This window comes from Ostrinia furnacalis, unplaced genomic scaffold (genome assembly GCF_004193835.3).
Source record: "Ostrinia furnacalis isolate ACB-3 unplaced genomic scaffold, ASM419383v2 OfSCF5104, whole genome shotgun sequence".
Taxonomy (NCBI): Eukaryota; Metazoa; Arthropoda; class Insecta; order Lepidoptera; family Crambidae; genus Ostrinia; species Ostrinia furnacalis.
Window position 1 is genome coordinate 44968 of NW_021135343.1, and position 17448 is coordinate 62415.

A 17448-nucleotide genomic window follows, 5' to 3' on the forward strand; every position below is an offset into this window, starting at 1 on the left:
GGTGCCATCGCTAAGCACCGTCCAAATTAGTCGCCAGTCAGCCTTTAATTACCGCGCGTTGAGTCCGCGTAATGAGTCAATTTGACGACATGCGCGTCTAGCCATACTCGCACCGGTGGGAGACGCGAATCTAATTATATGATGCCATAATTAAGTTCAATGGGAAAGGCTTACGAAGTCAACATTAGATACATATACCTACCTACAAGTAAATTTTGTTAGGATAATATGTAAATAAATTATTTTCAACGTATTTACATAGATACATTACTTAATGCTCAAATGATTCATAGGATTCTGTATCTAAGTGATGTATATTATTATGCCACATCTGATGATGTCAGAGTCAGAAGAATGGCAAACATATCACGAAGACGCCTTTCATAAATAGAGAATATTGCATAAAATGATAACCCTAGAAAGCTAGTGTCAAGCCTTAAGAGGTTAAGCGGCCACTCAAGAGGCTTACCTACGTCTGCCTGTGACAATGCTTTATAATAATATTATAGGTTTGAGTATTGTGATGTGAGACTATCGTTGTGGGAATAGAATCTTATACAATTCGTAGCTTGAGTTAAATCATAATATTTAGCTTTAGCTTGAGTTAAACAAATTGCAAAATATTACGGTAACAAATGAGAATCGTAACAGAATATTGCTTCCAACAAACACAATCAAAACCCCCACTTATGTAGCACGAAACAGACGGAATGACAATAGAAACTTAACCAATGGTCGCTCATCCTATGAGGCCGAAGTTACGACTGTGCCGTATCGGGCCGAGGTGTCCCAGCAAGTTGCGGGTCACATTATTGTCTTCGGCCGGAGTCCACGTCATGTATTATGAGGCGCAGTGACAATAGAAACTTATCCGGGAGCGGTCGGACAACTTGCTCGGTCAAGGTAAAGCTGCTGGATGTGACAGGTTTAAGGTATTTGTGTGATACCGATCTCTCATGAGGTTTCCTCACCTGAAGGAAGAAATTCGAAGCATCATTATGAAATTATATATCAATTTTAATCGTCAATGCCTAATGTTCGCTCACCGTCAGACTAATGGTGCTAGGTTGTGCTGGCCAGTTTTAAGGTCCTTGATCTGATCTGGTTCCTTGAATATGAAAGCAGGCACAGCAACATGGTATGGTCACAGGTCACAACAGGTACGGTTAGAAAGGTTATTATTATTATGGTATGGTTTTCTATTCACAAATAAAAACTTTATTTCTAAAGGTTACGTTTAACCCTTTATTTTGAGTTGGCCCTGTAAATAGTAAGTTCTTCTTTTCTTCTTCTTCAGGTAGACTTTTTCTCCTAGGATCCTTAATTACATTGCCTAATATAATTAGATTGCTGACCTGGTTTACCTACTTACCCCGTTTGCAATATACTAATCTAAGCCAGGCCATAAGTTTCCCGGATAGCCGCTCCGTGTTGCGGGATCACTGTAAACTGCGTCTTCTGGCACGTAGTCTCCATTCTAATCCAAACTTCAGCAACAGGCAAAGTTTTAACTAACGATATGGCCGCTTCCAGCGATCTACATCAAGCCCCCAGTTTACAAACTCGCTACTGTCGCGCTGTCTTAATTCAGTTCCAGTGTCGCGGCCCGCAGCGCTCCACAGCTTCGCATCCCTACAGTGGTTTAGGGCTCTTACACATAAACATGATATTATTATGACGACGTATCATAAACCTATGAAATCACAACATGGTATGACACACGCCATAACGACGATATGCGTCGATACGGTAAAAATTCTGATGTTTTTTGAAGAAGCAGTTGACTTGATAGCTATTGAAAACCACTCCACTACTGTGAAATGAAATTTCCTTCGATTGATCGTAATTTAAGTTTTACTAGCATTTTAATGGACGAAAGATTAGTTGCAACTTGAATTTTGGGTAGCTTCCTCCAAATCTACACTGTGTTTCTGTAGAAATACTTTTGTTAAACAGCTGTAGGACTTATTAAACTGTGACACGATCAACTGTACCCGGGTCCACTAGCGCCACCAGCGCGGCGACCGTTTAAAACACAACTTTTTCAATTATTCCACTTGCAGTTTATCGGATTCGATTCTTGCTTGCAAGTTATTTGATTTCCAAGGAATGCTCTGAGCACTTTCAAGTTTTATAGCGAGCTAACTTATGAAGCGATTAAGATGGAATTTAATACGCTCAAAGCATTCAGTGCGTGAAGCAGATAGTTTCAAAAGAATATCTCGGGGATTAAGACGGTTGAAGCGATTTCAATTATTCGAAATGTCCTTTAGACGGAATATTTAATTAAAGAGAATATTCTCTCTTAACAATGACTTTGTTAAGTGGCTTTTATATTTTCAGGGAACTACTTCAACTACTTCATACTCGTATTTATTCGACAGTTAAATTTATCTGTAGTTAATACGATTTTTCACTCTGAAATTTTGATAACATACTCGTTACTTACTTGTGTCCGTAGACCATATTTGTCAGACAAGTCGTAAGTCGCCAAATGAAATGTTGTAGATTGAAATCTTACCTTAAACGCTATGATTTGGTAGGTATGTATGGTATGTCACTAAAAGCGTGACACACACGCAGGAAAAGGAGGCGAATCATTAGGTATACGGTGGCAATTAGCACCAATTAACATAATATGGACTTCAACAGCAGTAGGGTTATCATACTTACAACTTCTACGTGTATCACCCCTTTTATTTAGTTTGTTCTTGCTAAACATCTTACCGGAAGGATGAAGATGAGAACTATGATAGAGCGGACAGAAAATGCCTGTTCAGTGCCCCGAACGCCTCCCGTTTTACGTAACTTCATTCGGGGAAAACAAGTTCTAACATTGTTCCCGAGCTTCAACATGAATTTCTTACATGGCACGAAGTCGGTTACAAGCTGTATAGCCTAGTCGCTGATGCACCTTAGCGTTTGTGTGCAGAGGTGATATTTGAACGCACCGACATGGAAATCGTTTCAGCTCGCTTCAAACGGGATGCCTGCATAGGGATGCGGCGATGTATCGAGCTATCGATAACATCAGTGGCGAAAATGCGAAATCTTAATATCGGATGACTTGTTCAAGTAAAAGAAGTGGGGAAATATCCATGTCGCTTTTGTGAAAGTCTCGCTCTTTCAGTAACCTTGTAAATACGTAATACCTACGTAAATAAACTAGGCTATGTAGGTTTTCTTACTCGGTTTACGGTCTGGGTTTACAGTCAGTCATTTATTCGTCTATAAAAATATTTTAGGAACACTAGCAGTAGGTGTGTGCATTATTTCTTTGGATATTCAAGGTCTTCCCAAACTTTTAGGGCATAAAGGAATGTTTTTACTGTGACGCCCTTGGGAATTTGCTATTTCTTGCAACATCTATGCGACAGCATAATCATAACATGCCTAAAAAATATTACCTAAACAGTTTATCGATATTGAGATGTTGCCTCCCTATGCCTGCATACCGACAAAATTGGGTTACTAGTGATATTTCCTGGAATATTCACGAACGGCATTAAGCGCCGACTTGAGCAGATAGTGGAGTAACTAAATGAGAAGCCACATTGTAAGAAACTACCTATGTCATTCTAATGTCTGGAAGTTTGTTAGAAAGATGTAACTAAATAAGTTATTACATGTGCAAATAATTTAAGTAACTACTTGTATTTATAACCATTTCTTGAGATAATACTGACATGAAAAGTTTTTTGGATGAGCTCAGGCTTATGAGGAGATCTATACGAAGACAATATACTCGTACTAAGTAGTTCGTACCACAATTTTTAAAAATCCTCCGAATAATTTTCACGCAAAACTTTAAAGCTTTACATTTGAATTCGTCGAAGAAATCACGCGAGGTTACTTACTCGACTATTCCGAAGTCACTTCTTTGGGCAAAGTCTATACGAGTAAGAGCTAAAGTGGATTCAGAAGGCCCAGGTCGCGCAACTGCCTATTATTTTCCAGACTTATTATGTAACTCAGAAAATATTAGAAGACTTTAAGTCCTACACTGGTGGATTCTGGATTACTTTGATCCACATGCCAGAGAGTGTGTGAAAGTCAAAAGAGAACTCAATGAAAAATGTACCTTATCATTTATGAACCCCACAAGCTTCCAGCATTGCCGTAGTAGTTACGTAAATAAAATAAACCGTACACACTCATCAAAAACGTGAACTCGCACTAATCCCTCTGTCGTTCCCTTTTTGTGGAACGAGAAGTCAGTATGCGGCGAATGCGGCGATATTAAAAATGTTTCCGAATGCAACAAAAATTCGATTCGCAAGTTGTCGAAGTTCGCGCGAGTCACGTCGCAAGTTCGAATGTTACTAGGTACAGTCGCCAGCAACATTTTGGTTGTGAAATAGTACCAATTACAACTACACAAGATGCATCAATGTTTTACTTAATGTGATGTCTTCAGTAGTATGTACCTCATCATAATCTAAATTAGCGTAGGTACGTGACGAGCAGAGAATTTTGTTAAACAAGCTACTAATACAGTCACTTCGTTTGCTACGTTGAATATTTTTAAAATTGGTGGAAAGAAGTAGCTACTTAAGTTAATTCTGCTCGAAATACACAAAGATCCAGCCAGAGTTAACTCACTACTAACCGAAGTGCAAGTCACGGAGTCTGTTGTCTGGGAACCGAAAACTATTTAGGTATGACTTTGGATGAAGCTTGAGTTGGTGGTTGACCTATATGGGTAAGTTTTACCTACAGGGTATCGACCAAAACATCATTAGTAGTACACGTACCTACAAGTACAATCATTACCAGAAAAGCTGTCCTGCTATGATAGGACTTAAACTCTCAGTCCTGAGCTTTATACATTAAAATAAATACATAGTTTAAATTTGAACTTACTCAAAACCACAGAACGTGCTCAGGCGAGGGCCTGAAGATTTTACTGCAGACTGGCCGCAATGGGTTCGTGACGGAATAACGCCTTAGCTAGATACTTTTGTTTGCATAAAAATAAGAAAATAGCTCCTTCACTTTCAATTTTAAATTGGACAAAGAGGGAACTGAAATAGCCTTTACCTTCAATACTTTGGTGTAATAGGTAGTAGTTAGGGGAAGGGGGGGCATAGTGGAGTACTTAACTTCAATCGAAAAAATAAAAAGAACCAGATAAGTTACGAAGACTAGTTTTAATCGAAATGATACTACAAGTATTATATTACAGATAACTCTAAAAAATTTACGAATTATTGACTACTTTGGCATAAAATAAGTTTTTTTTATAGTCTATAATTTTCCGCTTTGCCCTTATCACAAGGGCAAAGTGGAATTGCACTTTGGGCAAAGTGAAAAAGGCACTTATTAAGCGTTTATCTACTATATTTGAGCATTTTGCTAATGAGGTCAATTAAATGAAATAACATAAACAACTTATTTAGTAATTAGGAACTGTTTTAGGCCATAAAAAACCTTGTCCCTTACTACTGCAAGATCATATATTTTTTGCTCCAGTTTTTTTGAAAAATACTGGACGAAACCTATCAATCTTCTTCGATGCATCACCAGATTTCAAATGACAATGAAGATTTCCAATTAGGATACCTACCATATTTTTTGATGCCGAACTAATCGTAGTAAGACTCGCTTCCTCCATCGCTCTTCTCATTTCATCTTCTCTCCATGAGCCTTGGTTCGTTTTACTTTTGTAATAATTATGAACCATCTGAAAAAACAAATTAAATATTTCTATGTGGGAATCATTCCACTTTGCCCCCTTGTAATTTTTTCCACTTTGCCTTTTTGATAATAATTACAGTTTTCAATTGATAACTAAGAAAGTATTAAAATTTGTTTAATCTACAAATTGTCAAAGGAATCTATGATAAACAGATATTAGATTTAAATAATAAAAATACCATCACTACTCACTTTTCACAATAATATCCAGTCTCCAAAATCCTTGAATTTCGTAAGAAAGTCACTCGATCTACATCGCGTAGTCATGTAGCCTGCTCGGTGGCGCTAGCCGGACTGATTTTGGTCAATGACCTTGGTCGGCCCTGTGCTTGGCTTACGTGAAGCACGAGTGCCGTTGGGTGAAAGAGTGTTGGTAAAATCAAATTTTTCGCTTTGCCCACCCCTTCCACTATGCCCCCCTCTCCTTACTCCGTGACCATGGCGCTTGCAACAGTGGCAAAATATCCGAAACTCAAAATTAAGGTACATGGTAATCCCGTAAATAATAATTATTATGTTAGTGACCCGAAAGGACGATGGAGCGTGCTATGCTCGGAGTTTCCCTGCGTGATCGAATCAGAAATGAGGAGATCCGCAGGAGAACCAGAGCGAGTGACATAGCCCGCAGAATCGCTAAAATCAAGTGGTCAAAGTCAAAAGTCAAAATTTCTTTATTTGTTTGGACTAATAAATAGTTCTTACAAATCGTCATTTTGCTCTTAAGGAGCCTCTACATGTCTCATAATCTTTTTACCCTACCAGCGCTTCGAGACCAACATTTGGCAAGTGCTGAGAAGAAGCGCCGCAACAAACTCAGTCACCACTGTCTGCCGGTTAATATAAATAAATAGAAATAGTAGTAGTAGTAGTAGTGGTAGTGGGCGGGGCACATAGCTCGTAGAGCTGATGGTCGCTGGGGCGGGAAATTTCTTGAGTGGCGACCACGAGCCAGAAGACGTAGCATGGGCAGGCCTCCCACTAGGTTGACCGACGATCTGGTGAAGGTCGCGGAAGGTGCCTGGATGCGAGCAGCGCAAAACCGGTCTTTGTGGAAATCCTTGGGGGCCTTTGTCCAGCAGTGGACGTCTTTCGGGTGAAACGAACGAACGCACGATGTTAGTGACCATGAAAGTTTAAAACAATATAAAGTAGTAAGTAATTGCTTTTAGTAGGAGCGACTTCAACACCACCTGAATACACAGTTGTGAAATTGTGTTTCTATTTTCTAGTTTGTGTTCTCTGTATTACAGTTAAATAATAAAACACTTGAAAGGTTAAGTTCCCCCTAAATACACCCATTGATAAACATATAGCCGGCCGCAGTATATCGTAAAAAGCGAATGATATCTCTCGCGGACAGCAGATAACTCCGAGATTATGTTAAATGGGGGCCATGGCGGTCCGCGGATCCGATCCGCCACTTATAAAACATAGTCGGGCTCGCGCGCCATTACCGGAGGTCACTTTACCGGATCGCCCGGCTAAATCCGGTAAGTGGCGCACGATGCTCAGATAAATCCCCATATTATTGTTATTGCCCTCCCCGAGGATCCAGACCTCCTTTGTATACGAGCGTCTCGTGCTATTATAATCTGTTTTTCCGTTCGTATTTCCCAATATAGTGTAGATAACTGGTGAGGAATTGGTTTCCAATAAAAGGATTCTTATTTTTCGTTTTCACGCTAGTCCCTAAACAAATCTTTTTGTTCCCTCGCCGGGTGTACACTCGCCGATAAGAATATCGGAAATGTACAATAACGTCTTTATTCCAAGTAATATTATATCCCGACGAATCCCCGAATGAGTGTTCTCATTACTTGATTATTTCATTTGTGTTACGATATTCATATTTTCCTCCAAGTGTATGTGCTATTATTTGTCACGTAATTGACTGAAATTATATTTAATCACACAACAAATCTTTATAATACGGGATATATTATTATAAAATATTAAATACATGTTATGTAACACAGCGATCATGATTCACCGCATGCTTAATTTACGACACGTGACAGACTCGGGCGGGCGGCGGGAGGAGCTACTTCCGTGCGGCGAGCTTCTTCCGCAGCGACTCGGGCATGTCGGCGGGCGGCGGGCGCGGCATCTTCGTGTACACCTTGAAGGCGTCGTACACGAACCACTGCAGCCCCGTCAGCGTGCCGATCATCACGATGCGCGCCACCAGCCCCCGCCAGATGCCCACCATGCCCACCTCGTTGATGATCCCGCCGATCGTCGCGCTCGGGTCCTTGTTCAGCTTGGACACGATCGTGTCCGAGGGGTGCGACACGATCGCGCACAGCACGCCCGCGATGTAGCCGGCCGTGAACGTCAGCACCAGCTGCTCCGCCTTCGTGCACTCGGCCCTCGGTTTCGGCACCACATTCGCGTACAGGTACTCCAGCGTCTTCTCGAACGAGGAAAACTTCATCATGGTGTACGGCACCTGCCGGCCCCATAGAGGCGTCAGGCCTTTGTAGAACACGCCGAACCCTTCGGTCGCCATCATGTGCGGCATGGCCTTCCTCATCTGCGACGTGTAACCAGGTGTGGTCTGCATCCTCACTTTGGTCGCTTCGAACGGGCACAGGAGAATATCCGCGATCAACTCCGCGGAGGCTGACGCTGCCAAATACATGTATGTCCGGTAAAGGTACGCGGTTTCCTCATCAACCATTGTGGCGAATTTGTATTTGAAGTATTCGTAGCCGGAGAATTTAGCGGCGCCCTGGAGGGAGTAGCCGATGAGGGTGGGCGCCCAGCCCTTGACGAGGTTGGCCATGCCGCCCTCCTTGAAGGAGATGCCGAAGCCCTTGAAGATGGACTTGTACTTGGCGGGGTCGACCTGCAGGCGGCACTTGACGAGGTCGAGCGGCGTGACGAAGGTGTGCGTGGCGCCGCAAGCCACGGCGCCGCCCGCGCCGCACAGCATGAAGAACTTGTTGCTGAACATCTCGCACGAGAACTCCTCCTTGGGTTTGGCCATGTTGCTCGCGAGTGTACACTTCCGCGCCCAGAAACTGCTCGACCCTCCGCCCGCACCTTGCTATGGATGTCTTTTCCTATTGTGAAATTTTAAGCGTTAATTTGAATGTTTTTGCTTTCTTCTTTTGACGTACCACTTTGACATCAATTTTGCTCATCTTTCTACTGACATTGAAAGTCAAATCTCAAAGTGTAGGTTTAAGAAGAAATATTTTTGTTTATAGCTTTTCACTTCGAGCAGACAGAATTTGGAAACGTCATACACATATCATCACCGATTTAATTGAAAGTTTTTAGTATTCTTGGAAAGCGTTATTTACAATCACGTTGGTCAATTCTCTGAAATTACTTTATTATCAAATTGTTTTCTGACCATAACACAAATATTAATTTTGGTCACTTCAAACTAACCGAGCACTTAATTGCTCTTTATCAAAAGGTATTAAATAAATACAGCATTTATTTGAATTAAAAATTTATTAATTTTATTTTCATCCACCAACATACATTATCTTTATTCTGTAAGGTATTAATTAAGCCTAAATGTACTAGCATTTTATATTAATTTTTATTTTTGTATACACATATTTACAAAATTAAACAGCTCTATTGCATTCACTTTTGTACTTTCTACGAGCCAAAATATAATATTAAATTCAGCTTATGCAAATATAAAATAAATCTTCGAATGTACGCAGATTTTATCGCTACCTTAGACTTAAAATGAGAATAAAAATAAATAGGCTCTTAATAAATCTACGTATTTGTTACTTATGTTAAAACGAACACCTATACACTGGCTTTCAATGGCAAATGGTGATGCGAAACGTTAAACATAAAAATATCGATAATCGTATCGTACTCGTATTACATTCGATATTAAAATACATCTATTTGGTTGGACGATATTCGACGCTCTCTCGTCAATAACTAGTACATAATTATTATGCATTCAAACCTCACACAATTTAATACTGCCGACGAGATCGCCCCAGGCGGCCGGACTGCATGACTCGGAGGAACATGCCTTGAATATTTTGCGCCGACGCGGCCCGCTTAGTGATTCGATTAACCAACTTTAACATTTAGTCGTGAATTGACACAACTCGATTGTGCCAGTCTCTAAACTAAACTAACTTAAAACTTTATTATTCGCCATTTAATGAAAAGTTGAACTGGACTTTTTAAAATTGTTTATCGAAAATTAATGATGTTTTAACTTGGGTAGGTATTGCTATATTTTAACGTAGGTTTAGCTTTGTAGTGAAAGTTATTGTGATAAGAGAAGAAGATACACTAAATTAGTTTAGATAGACTCACATAGCGTTATCCGTTGGCCAAAAATATTCAAAGGCGACAAAAACCAGTCAATCGTTCCAGTGACACTTTCTTTTCATACGTAGTGTGACTAGCCTTATCGTCAAATATAAGAAACTTACATAAAATTCCTGTTAACTGACATTTTGTTCAGTTAATCTACCGATATGAGTGCGCGTGACTTAGCACAACACTATGGCAGTATGTTGTCGCTCAGTGACTGGATACATGGCAGTGATTACATAACACTCAATCCTTTTATTACCACTCCAATCATTATAATATTATTTACACAACATAAATCAACATCCTGCTTTTTGCGACGCCAACTAATATTAGTAACGACAGTAGATAATATTTTTGTTAAAATAGTTATGTCAGCAAAAAGCAAGATATTATTACACTCTGAAACATTTTTTTTTTCATATCGATAATATTACCGACTTCACAAGTGCATCTCTATAATTGAAAAATATATCAAATTACCAAGAGAAGTGTAGAGCGTTTCGTTTTGAATACTTACGAAGCTATTNTGGTCTTACCACTAGACCACAGAGGCGGTTGGTCCATAAGACTCCATCTGCGCTTACTTAGTGACGTGTGCAGGTAGTGCTGGCGTAGAGGACTCGATCCTCCTGGGCCACGGCTCTGGGGTGCAACGGCCGGAGACCAGCGAGCGGTGGCACATTCCCGTTCGATGATCTGAAATGGATATCAGTATCTTCATTTGACTTGGCATGGAAAAATAGTTAGGTTGAGACTTGAATGTCCGAAAGAAGACAGAGAAGGCAAATGGACAAAAAAGTCAAGATGATTGAAATAGATTTTCCTAGTACAACGAGCAGTGCTCTAACCATTCAGGGACTGGGTAGTCAATGCGAAAAAACGCTCAACGGTTGGAATGTGCAGCCCCCCTAGACAAAACGCACTTGTTGATCGAATCGAAAATCGAATCCGTCAAAACTCCATACAAAAAAGGGGCTTTTCGACCACTTTTCGACTGGTTTGCGATTATAATTTGCACTTTGTCTAGACCCACAGGTGTCAAAATGTCCATACGGACCGGCTGTTAGTGTGGCAGAAAGTATGAACGTCAAAAAGTCCCAGTGCCAAAATGTACATTATTACCATGGTTACAATGGTATAGTGACAAATGGTACACATCACAAAATACAAGTACAACAAAAGGTGTGATAGATAAAATGATCAACTGATATATTGTGCTCATGTATTCATGAGCACAATATATCATGAGCATAATTTATTAATTAATAAAATTAAATGTCAAAATGTTCAATGTTCTTGTAGTCTAGTCAATAAAGTTCTTTTTGGACATTTTTACCTTGACGCATTTAAACACGTGTTCACGTTAGCTATTATACAATAAGACGCTGGTTCAAATAAACCCGAAGACATTTTAACTTCAGATCATTTTAACCATTGCTCATTTCGACGTTCATACTTTTTGCCACACTAACAGCCAGTCCGTATGGACATTTTGACACCTGCACATTCCAACCGTTGAGCGTTTTTTCGCATTGACTACCCAGTCCCAGAATGGCAGACGACAGCACATGACGCTGAACACTGCAGTATCTTATGGAGTGACAATAGGTGCAATCTCCCTACATACCGATGCAAGCCGTCCCGTCGTCGCTGGGCTCGAAGCCGGCGTCGCAGTCGCAGGCGAAGCCGCCGTCGGTGTTGATGCACACGCCGGGCGAGCAGCGCTCCGGCCGCTCGGCGCACTCGTCGATGTCTTCGCACGCGTCGGGCGCGTCGTGAGGCGCTGACGTTCGCCGGTAACCTGCGAGAGAAACATTAGGACATCAAGCAACGTCTTATTTTATGCCTATGAGCAACCATAGGCGTTTAACCAAGACATCGTTTTAAATCAGATCAAGAGCGTTCAACCCTCAAACTGCGTCATGCGAACAAACAGCGTCGTGTCAGAAACTGGAGGTACCGAAGAGGACATCACTTCGCGCATTGCCAAGGCCAGAGCTACCTTCGCACAACTTCGCCCCATATGGCAGTCACGGAAATTGACCCGAAGTGAGGCGGGTCGTTACATTCCCTATAATATGGTCGAGTGAAGCGATGGCTGGTTCACACGTCATGTCTGTGAACAGGCGCTGCCTTCGGGGACTGGTCAAGACAAGATATACCTACCTTAATTTTTTTAACATAACAAGTAACAATCAACTTGACAGTGGCACGGCATTAAACATAAGTATACATATACAATTTATTTAAAACTACCACACGGTTTTGTTATGGTGCCTTGCTTTTCTCTCTAGAGTTTTCTTGCCTTGTCTCCTAAATAGTTTTATATCTGGCACTTAGCCAGAANTATTACCGACTTCACAAGTGCATCTCTATAATTGAAAAATATATCAAATTACCAAGAGAAGTGTAGAGCGTTTCGTTTTGAATACTTACGAAGCTATTTTCATAACCATTTCAGGAAGTTCCAGGAACAGTTCGTTTGTAAAAATATCATTTGATGGTTTAATACCAGAATGTATTTTTCACATGAACATTGCAAAACAAACATAGATGTTATTAGTAATTAGGAAACGTAAAAAAACAATATTTAGAGAACATAATTAACCAACTCGAGAAACGGTATTCTCTGAAATTACTAAGACGTTTTAAGACGCTTTTTAATTTCATTCCGTTCATTATGGATGTAATTTTATTAACAGTTACATAGCTATACTTATTTCTTCTGGGAAACTCAATTTACATATCTCCACAATATCCAAAAATAATACATGAATAAAACACTCTACAAATCTTTTCCTAATTACGAAAGATGAAAAGGTATATTTACATTGCTACGTGGAATGCGTAGATTACAGTGCTTCCACAAAAATATCGTATACTCCACGTCACGAAGCAACGAAAAAATACCTCTTCCAAAAAAAACCCCTCAAGAAACATCAACGTTTTCATTCTTACACAGCTTCACAAAACAAGTCTAGTATTGTATACCAGATACCGTATCAGCGTTTCGAAGGCGCGGGCGCAACTCGGACTGTGACGTAGAGACGTAGCGGCGCGGGCGCGAGAGGGGTAGATGAAGCGAGCGGGGAGAGGGCGGCGCGACGGGAACGCGGCCTCGACTGCGGGTAGACGAAGCGGGCTTCTAACTCCAGCTGTCGCTCTAGCTCTGTGTTTGACTTGAGGTGCCGGCGCATCCGTAGTGCCCACGCGCCGTCGCGCTTGTTGAGGATGAAGTCCTGGAAGATAATGATGAGTTGGTTTACTACCTTCTTTCTAAAAACTCTGTCCGGCCAAATCTAGAATATTCTTCTAGAAATAATGGAGGTGCTCATAAAAACTTTTTAAATCTGAAAAGGTACAACTAGCGCATATAAACTATTTATTTCAGGATACGAAGCCGAAGTAGGGGTTATGGTGGCAAAATATTGCCCTGAATATCCATTCAATAAGGAACTAAGGCAACTTCTGATCATTGGATAGCTCCTGAGCTGAGTATCCATCCGGGTGCTTCATTAAGGGGTGCAAACTTGCGAAAAAGACCGCAAAAAAGTAATTCCGTCTTGAATGTCAATCTTAGCGTTGCATTGAAAGGGTTCTGAAAATTCCATAAAGAAGAATCTGCCTCTTTGTCGTCGTCTATAGGTGATGAAGGTCTTAAAAAAGTATTGCCTAGACTCTACCTAGAGCAGTCTTTCCCAAAGTGGGCGATAACGCCCCCTTGTGGGCGCTGCAGGCTTAAAGGGGGGCGGTAGGAGACCCAGAAAAAAAAATCGGGACGTTGTGTAGAGGCTTGGGAGGCGTCATCTACTAGTCCTCCTAGACACCGACTGCGCTCGACTCTTGACTACTCTCTACTCACGGACATTGCCCGCGGGCGGCGTGACCGGAGGGAGCGGCGAGCGTTCGGCGAACGAACGAGCAATGTTCGGTTCGCGAGCGAACATCTAAGAAGACGATCCTGACGCACTCTCTTCAACGACTTTGCACAAAACGGTCTCGATTATATTGTAAATTTATACCGAATAGATAATTAATTTCATACAGTCCACTCTTTTCATTTATAAACTTCCACTACACTCACTATCGAAGTAACAACTACCAAAATGGGGGGCGCTAAAAAATATTTTATTCTCAAAGTGGGCAGTAGACTAAATAAGTTTGGGAACCGCTGACCTAGAGTGTCAATCCAAGCGTTTCATTCAAGAGGGTAAATGGTACAAATGATTACCTTGTCGTCGTCCCCATACGCGATGCGGTAGTGCGCACGCGCACTGCCCTCGGCGGGCACGAGGCGCAGCAGCGGCGCGCGGCCCCACGTCTGGCGCGCCGTCGCAGCGATCACGATCAGCTCCGCTTCGGGCTCCAGCAGCGAGCGGCGCCCTGACACATCATCATCATCATCAACAACAACAGCCCTTTACAGTCCACTGCTGGACTATGAGCCTCCTCCACTATGGTGGAGGGATTTGCCATAATCTCCACGCTTGGCAGGCGGGTTGGAGATCGCAGTTTAAAAGATTGATGTTTTTCAGAGAGCGCTGCTGCCCATTCTCTGTTTGTTGTGTAGTCCCTAAGTCGCCTCTTACGACACCCGCGGGAAGAGTAGGGGTTGGTGACAAATGTATTCTACTCTGCCGTCACCACACGCCCTGACACAAGTAAATGAAAATCAGTTAAAGACCCCGAGATCAGGAACAGCTCTGCTTCTGGCTCCAGCAGCGAGCGGCGCCCTGACACAAGTAAATGAAAATCAGTTAAAGACCCCGAAATTACGAACAGCTCTGCTTCTGGCTCCAGCAGCGAACGGCGCCCTGTCACGCAATTGGAAATCGGTTAGAGGGAGATCTAGCCCTCCAAACACATTCTTCATCTTTCGTGAAGGTTGTAACAAAGAGATTATTATCCTGGTGTCATTTTTTATGAACCGATATGGCTCAATCGACTGACAGACTGATGTGGAGGGGAGCAGGGCATCACATTTCATCAGGCAAAAACGATTTGCTATTAACAAAGTAGTACCATCGGCAACAGTGTTAACTATCCATTGCCTGTCATGTCGTCTCGTTCTATCGCAAAGAATCACCATTTGATGAGAACAAGAGCAAAAACGGAAATAGATAGTTAACAGTGTGGCCGTGTGTACGTGAGCGAGCTCTCTACATTTTGAACTGAATAGAATTAAAGTTTTATTGTGTGAGTGCTTACGACGCTGCACAGAGTAGTACAGTGAAATAACTTTACCAAAGCATATGGTCTATAATATTGCCTTTATAAGCATTGAATTGAAAGCTGTAAGATTTGAGAAGTAAATAACAAAAATATCCGAGACTTACGTCTGCTACGTCTCCTGCGTTTCCTTACGACTGTGGTGCCGTTGGCGAATACTAATGCTTCCTCGGGTGCTCTTCGTCTACGTCCGTTTATCTGCAGAAGAAACAAGATAAATATTTTTATTTTGACTCTCAATAAAATGACGATAAGAGCCCTTTTCAAAACCAGTGATGCCTCACCTTACAGCTGAAGCAGCCCTCGTTAGATACCAAGTCGCTTCCCGTCCCTCCAACCTTGTACTGGTTGCCGAGCGGGAAGACGGGCGCGTCTCCTATGTCATCGGGAGGCAACGCCGCATCCAGTGCGGTGAGACAATGACCAGCTCCGACCAGTCTGTAGCCGGTAGGGCAGCCGCACTCGAACGAGTCGCCGAGAGACTGGCAGCCGAATAAGCAGCTAGCGGTAGCACAGCCGCCTGCCAACTGAGGAAAAATATGAATAAGAATAAGAAGCGTTTATTTGCCAGAATACAGGTTATAAGGTTCTTACAAAAAATTTTTAGTACAAGTATTCAACCTGCATGCAGTTGAGTTCATGTTATCCGAAGGAATAAATACGAAACAATCATCAACCCTTTCGGTGTGACTGGTATGACATACGAGTAATATAAGGTTCGGTATAAAGTTGTGGAAGGGCAAGACTTTCTCTTCCTCCAAAAAAGTTCCCTCCCAATACTTGATAAGTCATCTCCAACCATCCTAAATTAGGGAAGATGACAGTCTGTCCTGGATATGCATCAAGCTGCACGAGTAACTTGGATTTTGTTTATTTCACTTATGTGTCTGACATGGCTCAATCTGATTCACAATTTAACATACCTTCAAAAACTTGGAATCATATTTTAAACTGGAAACACATAAGTTTTACGCTATGTGTAACCCATCACCAACCCAACCAAGAACAGTGGTTGGTGAACTGGACTCTTTCAATTTATAGTCTGGTCCGTGAGCACGTAGAATTTTGTCCAATGACCCTTAGCTACCCATCCTTATCGCTCGTAATTATGTTGCCAGTCGCACAGTCGCGACAGCAATATAATTACGCGCGAGCGATAAGGATGGGTAGCTAGGGGTCATTGGACAAAATTCTACGTGCTCACGGACCGGGCTTTAGATAAATCTGAATTCATGTTGGGAAGAAACTTTCCACTTGAGTTGAGTGCCACTGACCTGCAGGCACACGCCGTGCGCCGCGTCCCAGCCGTAGCCGGCGGGGCAGCCGCAGCGGTAGGCGCCCGCCACCGGGAAGCACGGCGAAGCGCCGCACGGGCCCGCCGCGCACGCGTCCACCGGCACGCAAGCGCCGCTCGCGCCACGTACGGAACCTAAAATAAAACAATTTTTGTTCAATTTTAATGCTTAAAATTACATTAAAAGTGAATGCTAATGTGGTTATGCAAAATAAACTATTGAGTATTGAGTAAAGAGCCCTTAAGGAACTCTTACGCCACCTTTTAGGCCTTACCAGCGCATTGAAACTAACAAATGGCAGCTGTTGAGTGAAGAAACTGGAACCTGATCTCATACATCAAAAAAATAACTGGAGTAGAATCACACATGGCAGACAATTTAGATTCATTTCAGTCGTAACAGCAAAGTTGCACGAGAGCCTGGGATGGGGTTGGCTACCAATACAAATACAAATACAAAAAATACAAAATTGTTTATTCAGAATCAGGTTTGAAAAAATAAATGCATAACATTCTGTATCCACTGAAACATGAACAATAATCTCCCACAAGGTAGGTTGATGCTCTCATAAATGTAGCAGGAATTCGCTGAATGGAGGCCGCTACCAACGCCGGGGCGATATGGAAATCATTGGGGGAGGCCTATGTTCAGCAGTGGACATCCTGTGGCTGAAATGATGATGATGACGATGATGATGAATTTCACCGGCCGGGCACTCGGCTGCCGGCGTAGTTGCGGCAGGGCGACTGGCAGCGGCCGTCCTCGCCTCGTCGCGGCCGGGCAGCTGTAAAGCAAGCAGTCTCACCAGCCGGGCAGCTGTAAAGCAAGCAGTCTCACCGGCCGGGCACTCGCAGCGGTAGCCGCCGGTCTCGTCGCGGCCGGGCAGCTGTAAGGCAAGCAGTCTCACCGGCAGGGC

General features: G+C 42.3%; 3 protein-coding genes across 3 annotated transcripts; all 3 read right to left on the reverse strand.

Annotated features, from left to right (window-relative positions):
- Nucleotides 1–7633: 7633 nt before the first annotated feature.
- LOC114360613 (phosphate carrier protein, mitochondrial) lies at nucleotides 7634–8835 on the reverse strand. The gene has a single exon (XM_028315368.1). The coding sequence runs from the start codon at nucleotides 8684–8686 to the stop codon at nucleotides 7739–7741; it is 948 nt and encodes a 315-aa protein (XP_028171169.1). The 5' UTR covers nucleotides 8687–8835; the 3' UTR covers nucleotides 7634–7738.
- A 1753-nt stretch (nucleotides 8836–10588) lies between these two features.
- LOC114360612 (latent-transforming growth factor beta-binding protein 4-like) lies at nucleotides 10589–13524 on the reverse strand. Its single transcript, XM_028315367.1, has 4 exons — nucleotides 13501–13524; nucleotides 13058–13247; nucleotides 11636–11809; nucleotides 10589–10704 (listed from the first exon to the last, which is right to left on the reverse strand). The coding sequence occupies exons 1-4, from the start codon at nucleotides 13522–13524 to the stop codon at nucleotides 10589–10591; spliced, it is 504 nt and encodes a 167-aa protein (XP_028171168.1).
- A 1084-nt stretch (nucleotides 13525–14608) lies between these two features.
- On the reverse strand, nucleotides 14609–16920 carry LOC114360602 (fibrillin-3-like). Its single transcript, XM_028315348.1, has 5 exons — nucleotides 16899–16920; nucleotides 16512–16666; nucleotides 15522–15764; nucleotides 15345–15435; nucleotides 14609–14741 (listed from the first exon to the last, which is right to left on the reverse strand). Exons 1-5 carry the CDS (start codon nucleotides 16918–16920, stop codon nucleotides 14638–14640), a joined length of 615 nt encoding a protein of 204 aa, XP_028171149.1. The 3' UTR covers nucleotides 14609–14637.
- Nucleotides 16921–17448: the final 528 nt, after the last annotated feature.

Excerpts from the sequence above, each read along its gene's own strand:
- LOC114360613 (XM_028315368.1), bottom strand. The coding sequence starts at position 8,686 with ATGGCCAAACCCAAGGAGGAGTTCTCGTGCGAGATGTTCAGCAACAAG.
- LOC114360612 (XM_028315367.1), bottom strand. The coding sequence starts at position 13,524 with ATGAAGCACCCGGATGGATACTCA. Across the intron at positions 11,810-13,057 it reads TCTCGCGCCCGCGCCGCTAC|GTTACCGGCGAACGTCAGCG; the intron begins GTCTCTACGTCA and ends TTTCTCTCGCAG. Across the intron at positions 10,705-11,635 it reads CGACGGGACGGCTTGCATCG|ATCATCGAACGGGAATGTGC; the intron begins GTATGTAGGGAG and ends TATCCATTTCAG.
- LOC114360602 (XM_028315348.1), bottom strand. The coding sequence starts at position 16,920 with ATGAATCTAAATTGTCTGCCAT. Across the intron at positions 15,765-16,511 it reads CGCACGGCGTGTGCCTGCAG|TTGGCAGGCGGCTGTGCTAC; the intron begins GTCAGTGGCACT and ends ATTTTTCCTCAG. Across the intron at positions 14,742-15,344 it reads ACGCAGGAGACGTAGCAGAC|GGCGCCGCTCGCTGCTGGAG; the intron begins GTAAGTCTCGGA and ends TACTTGTGTCAG.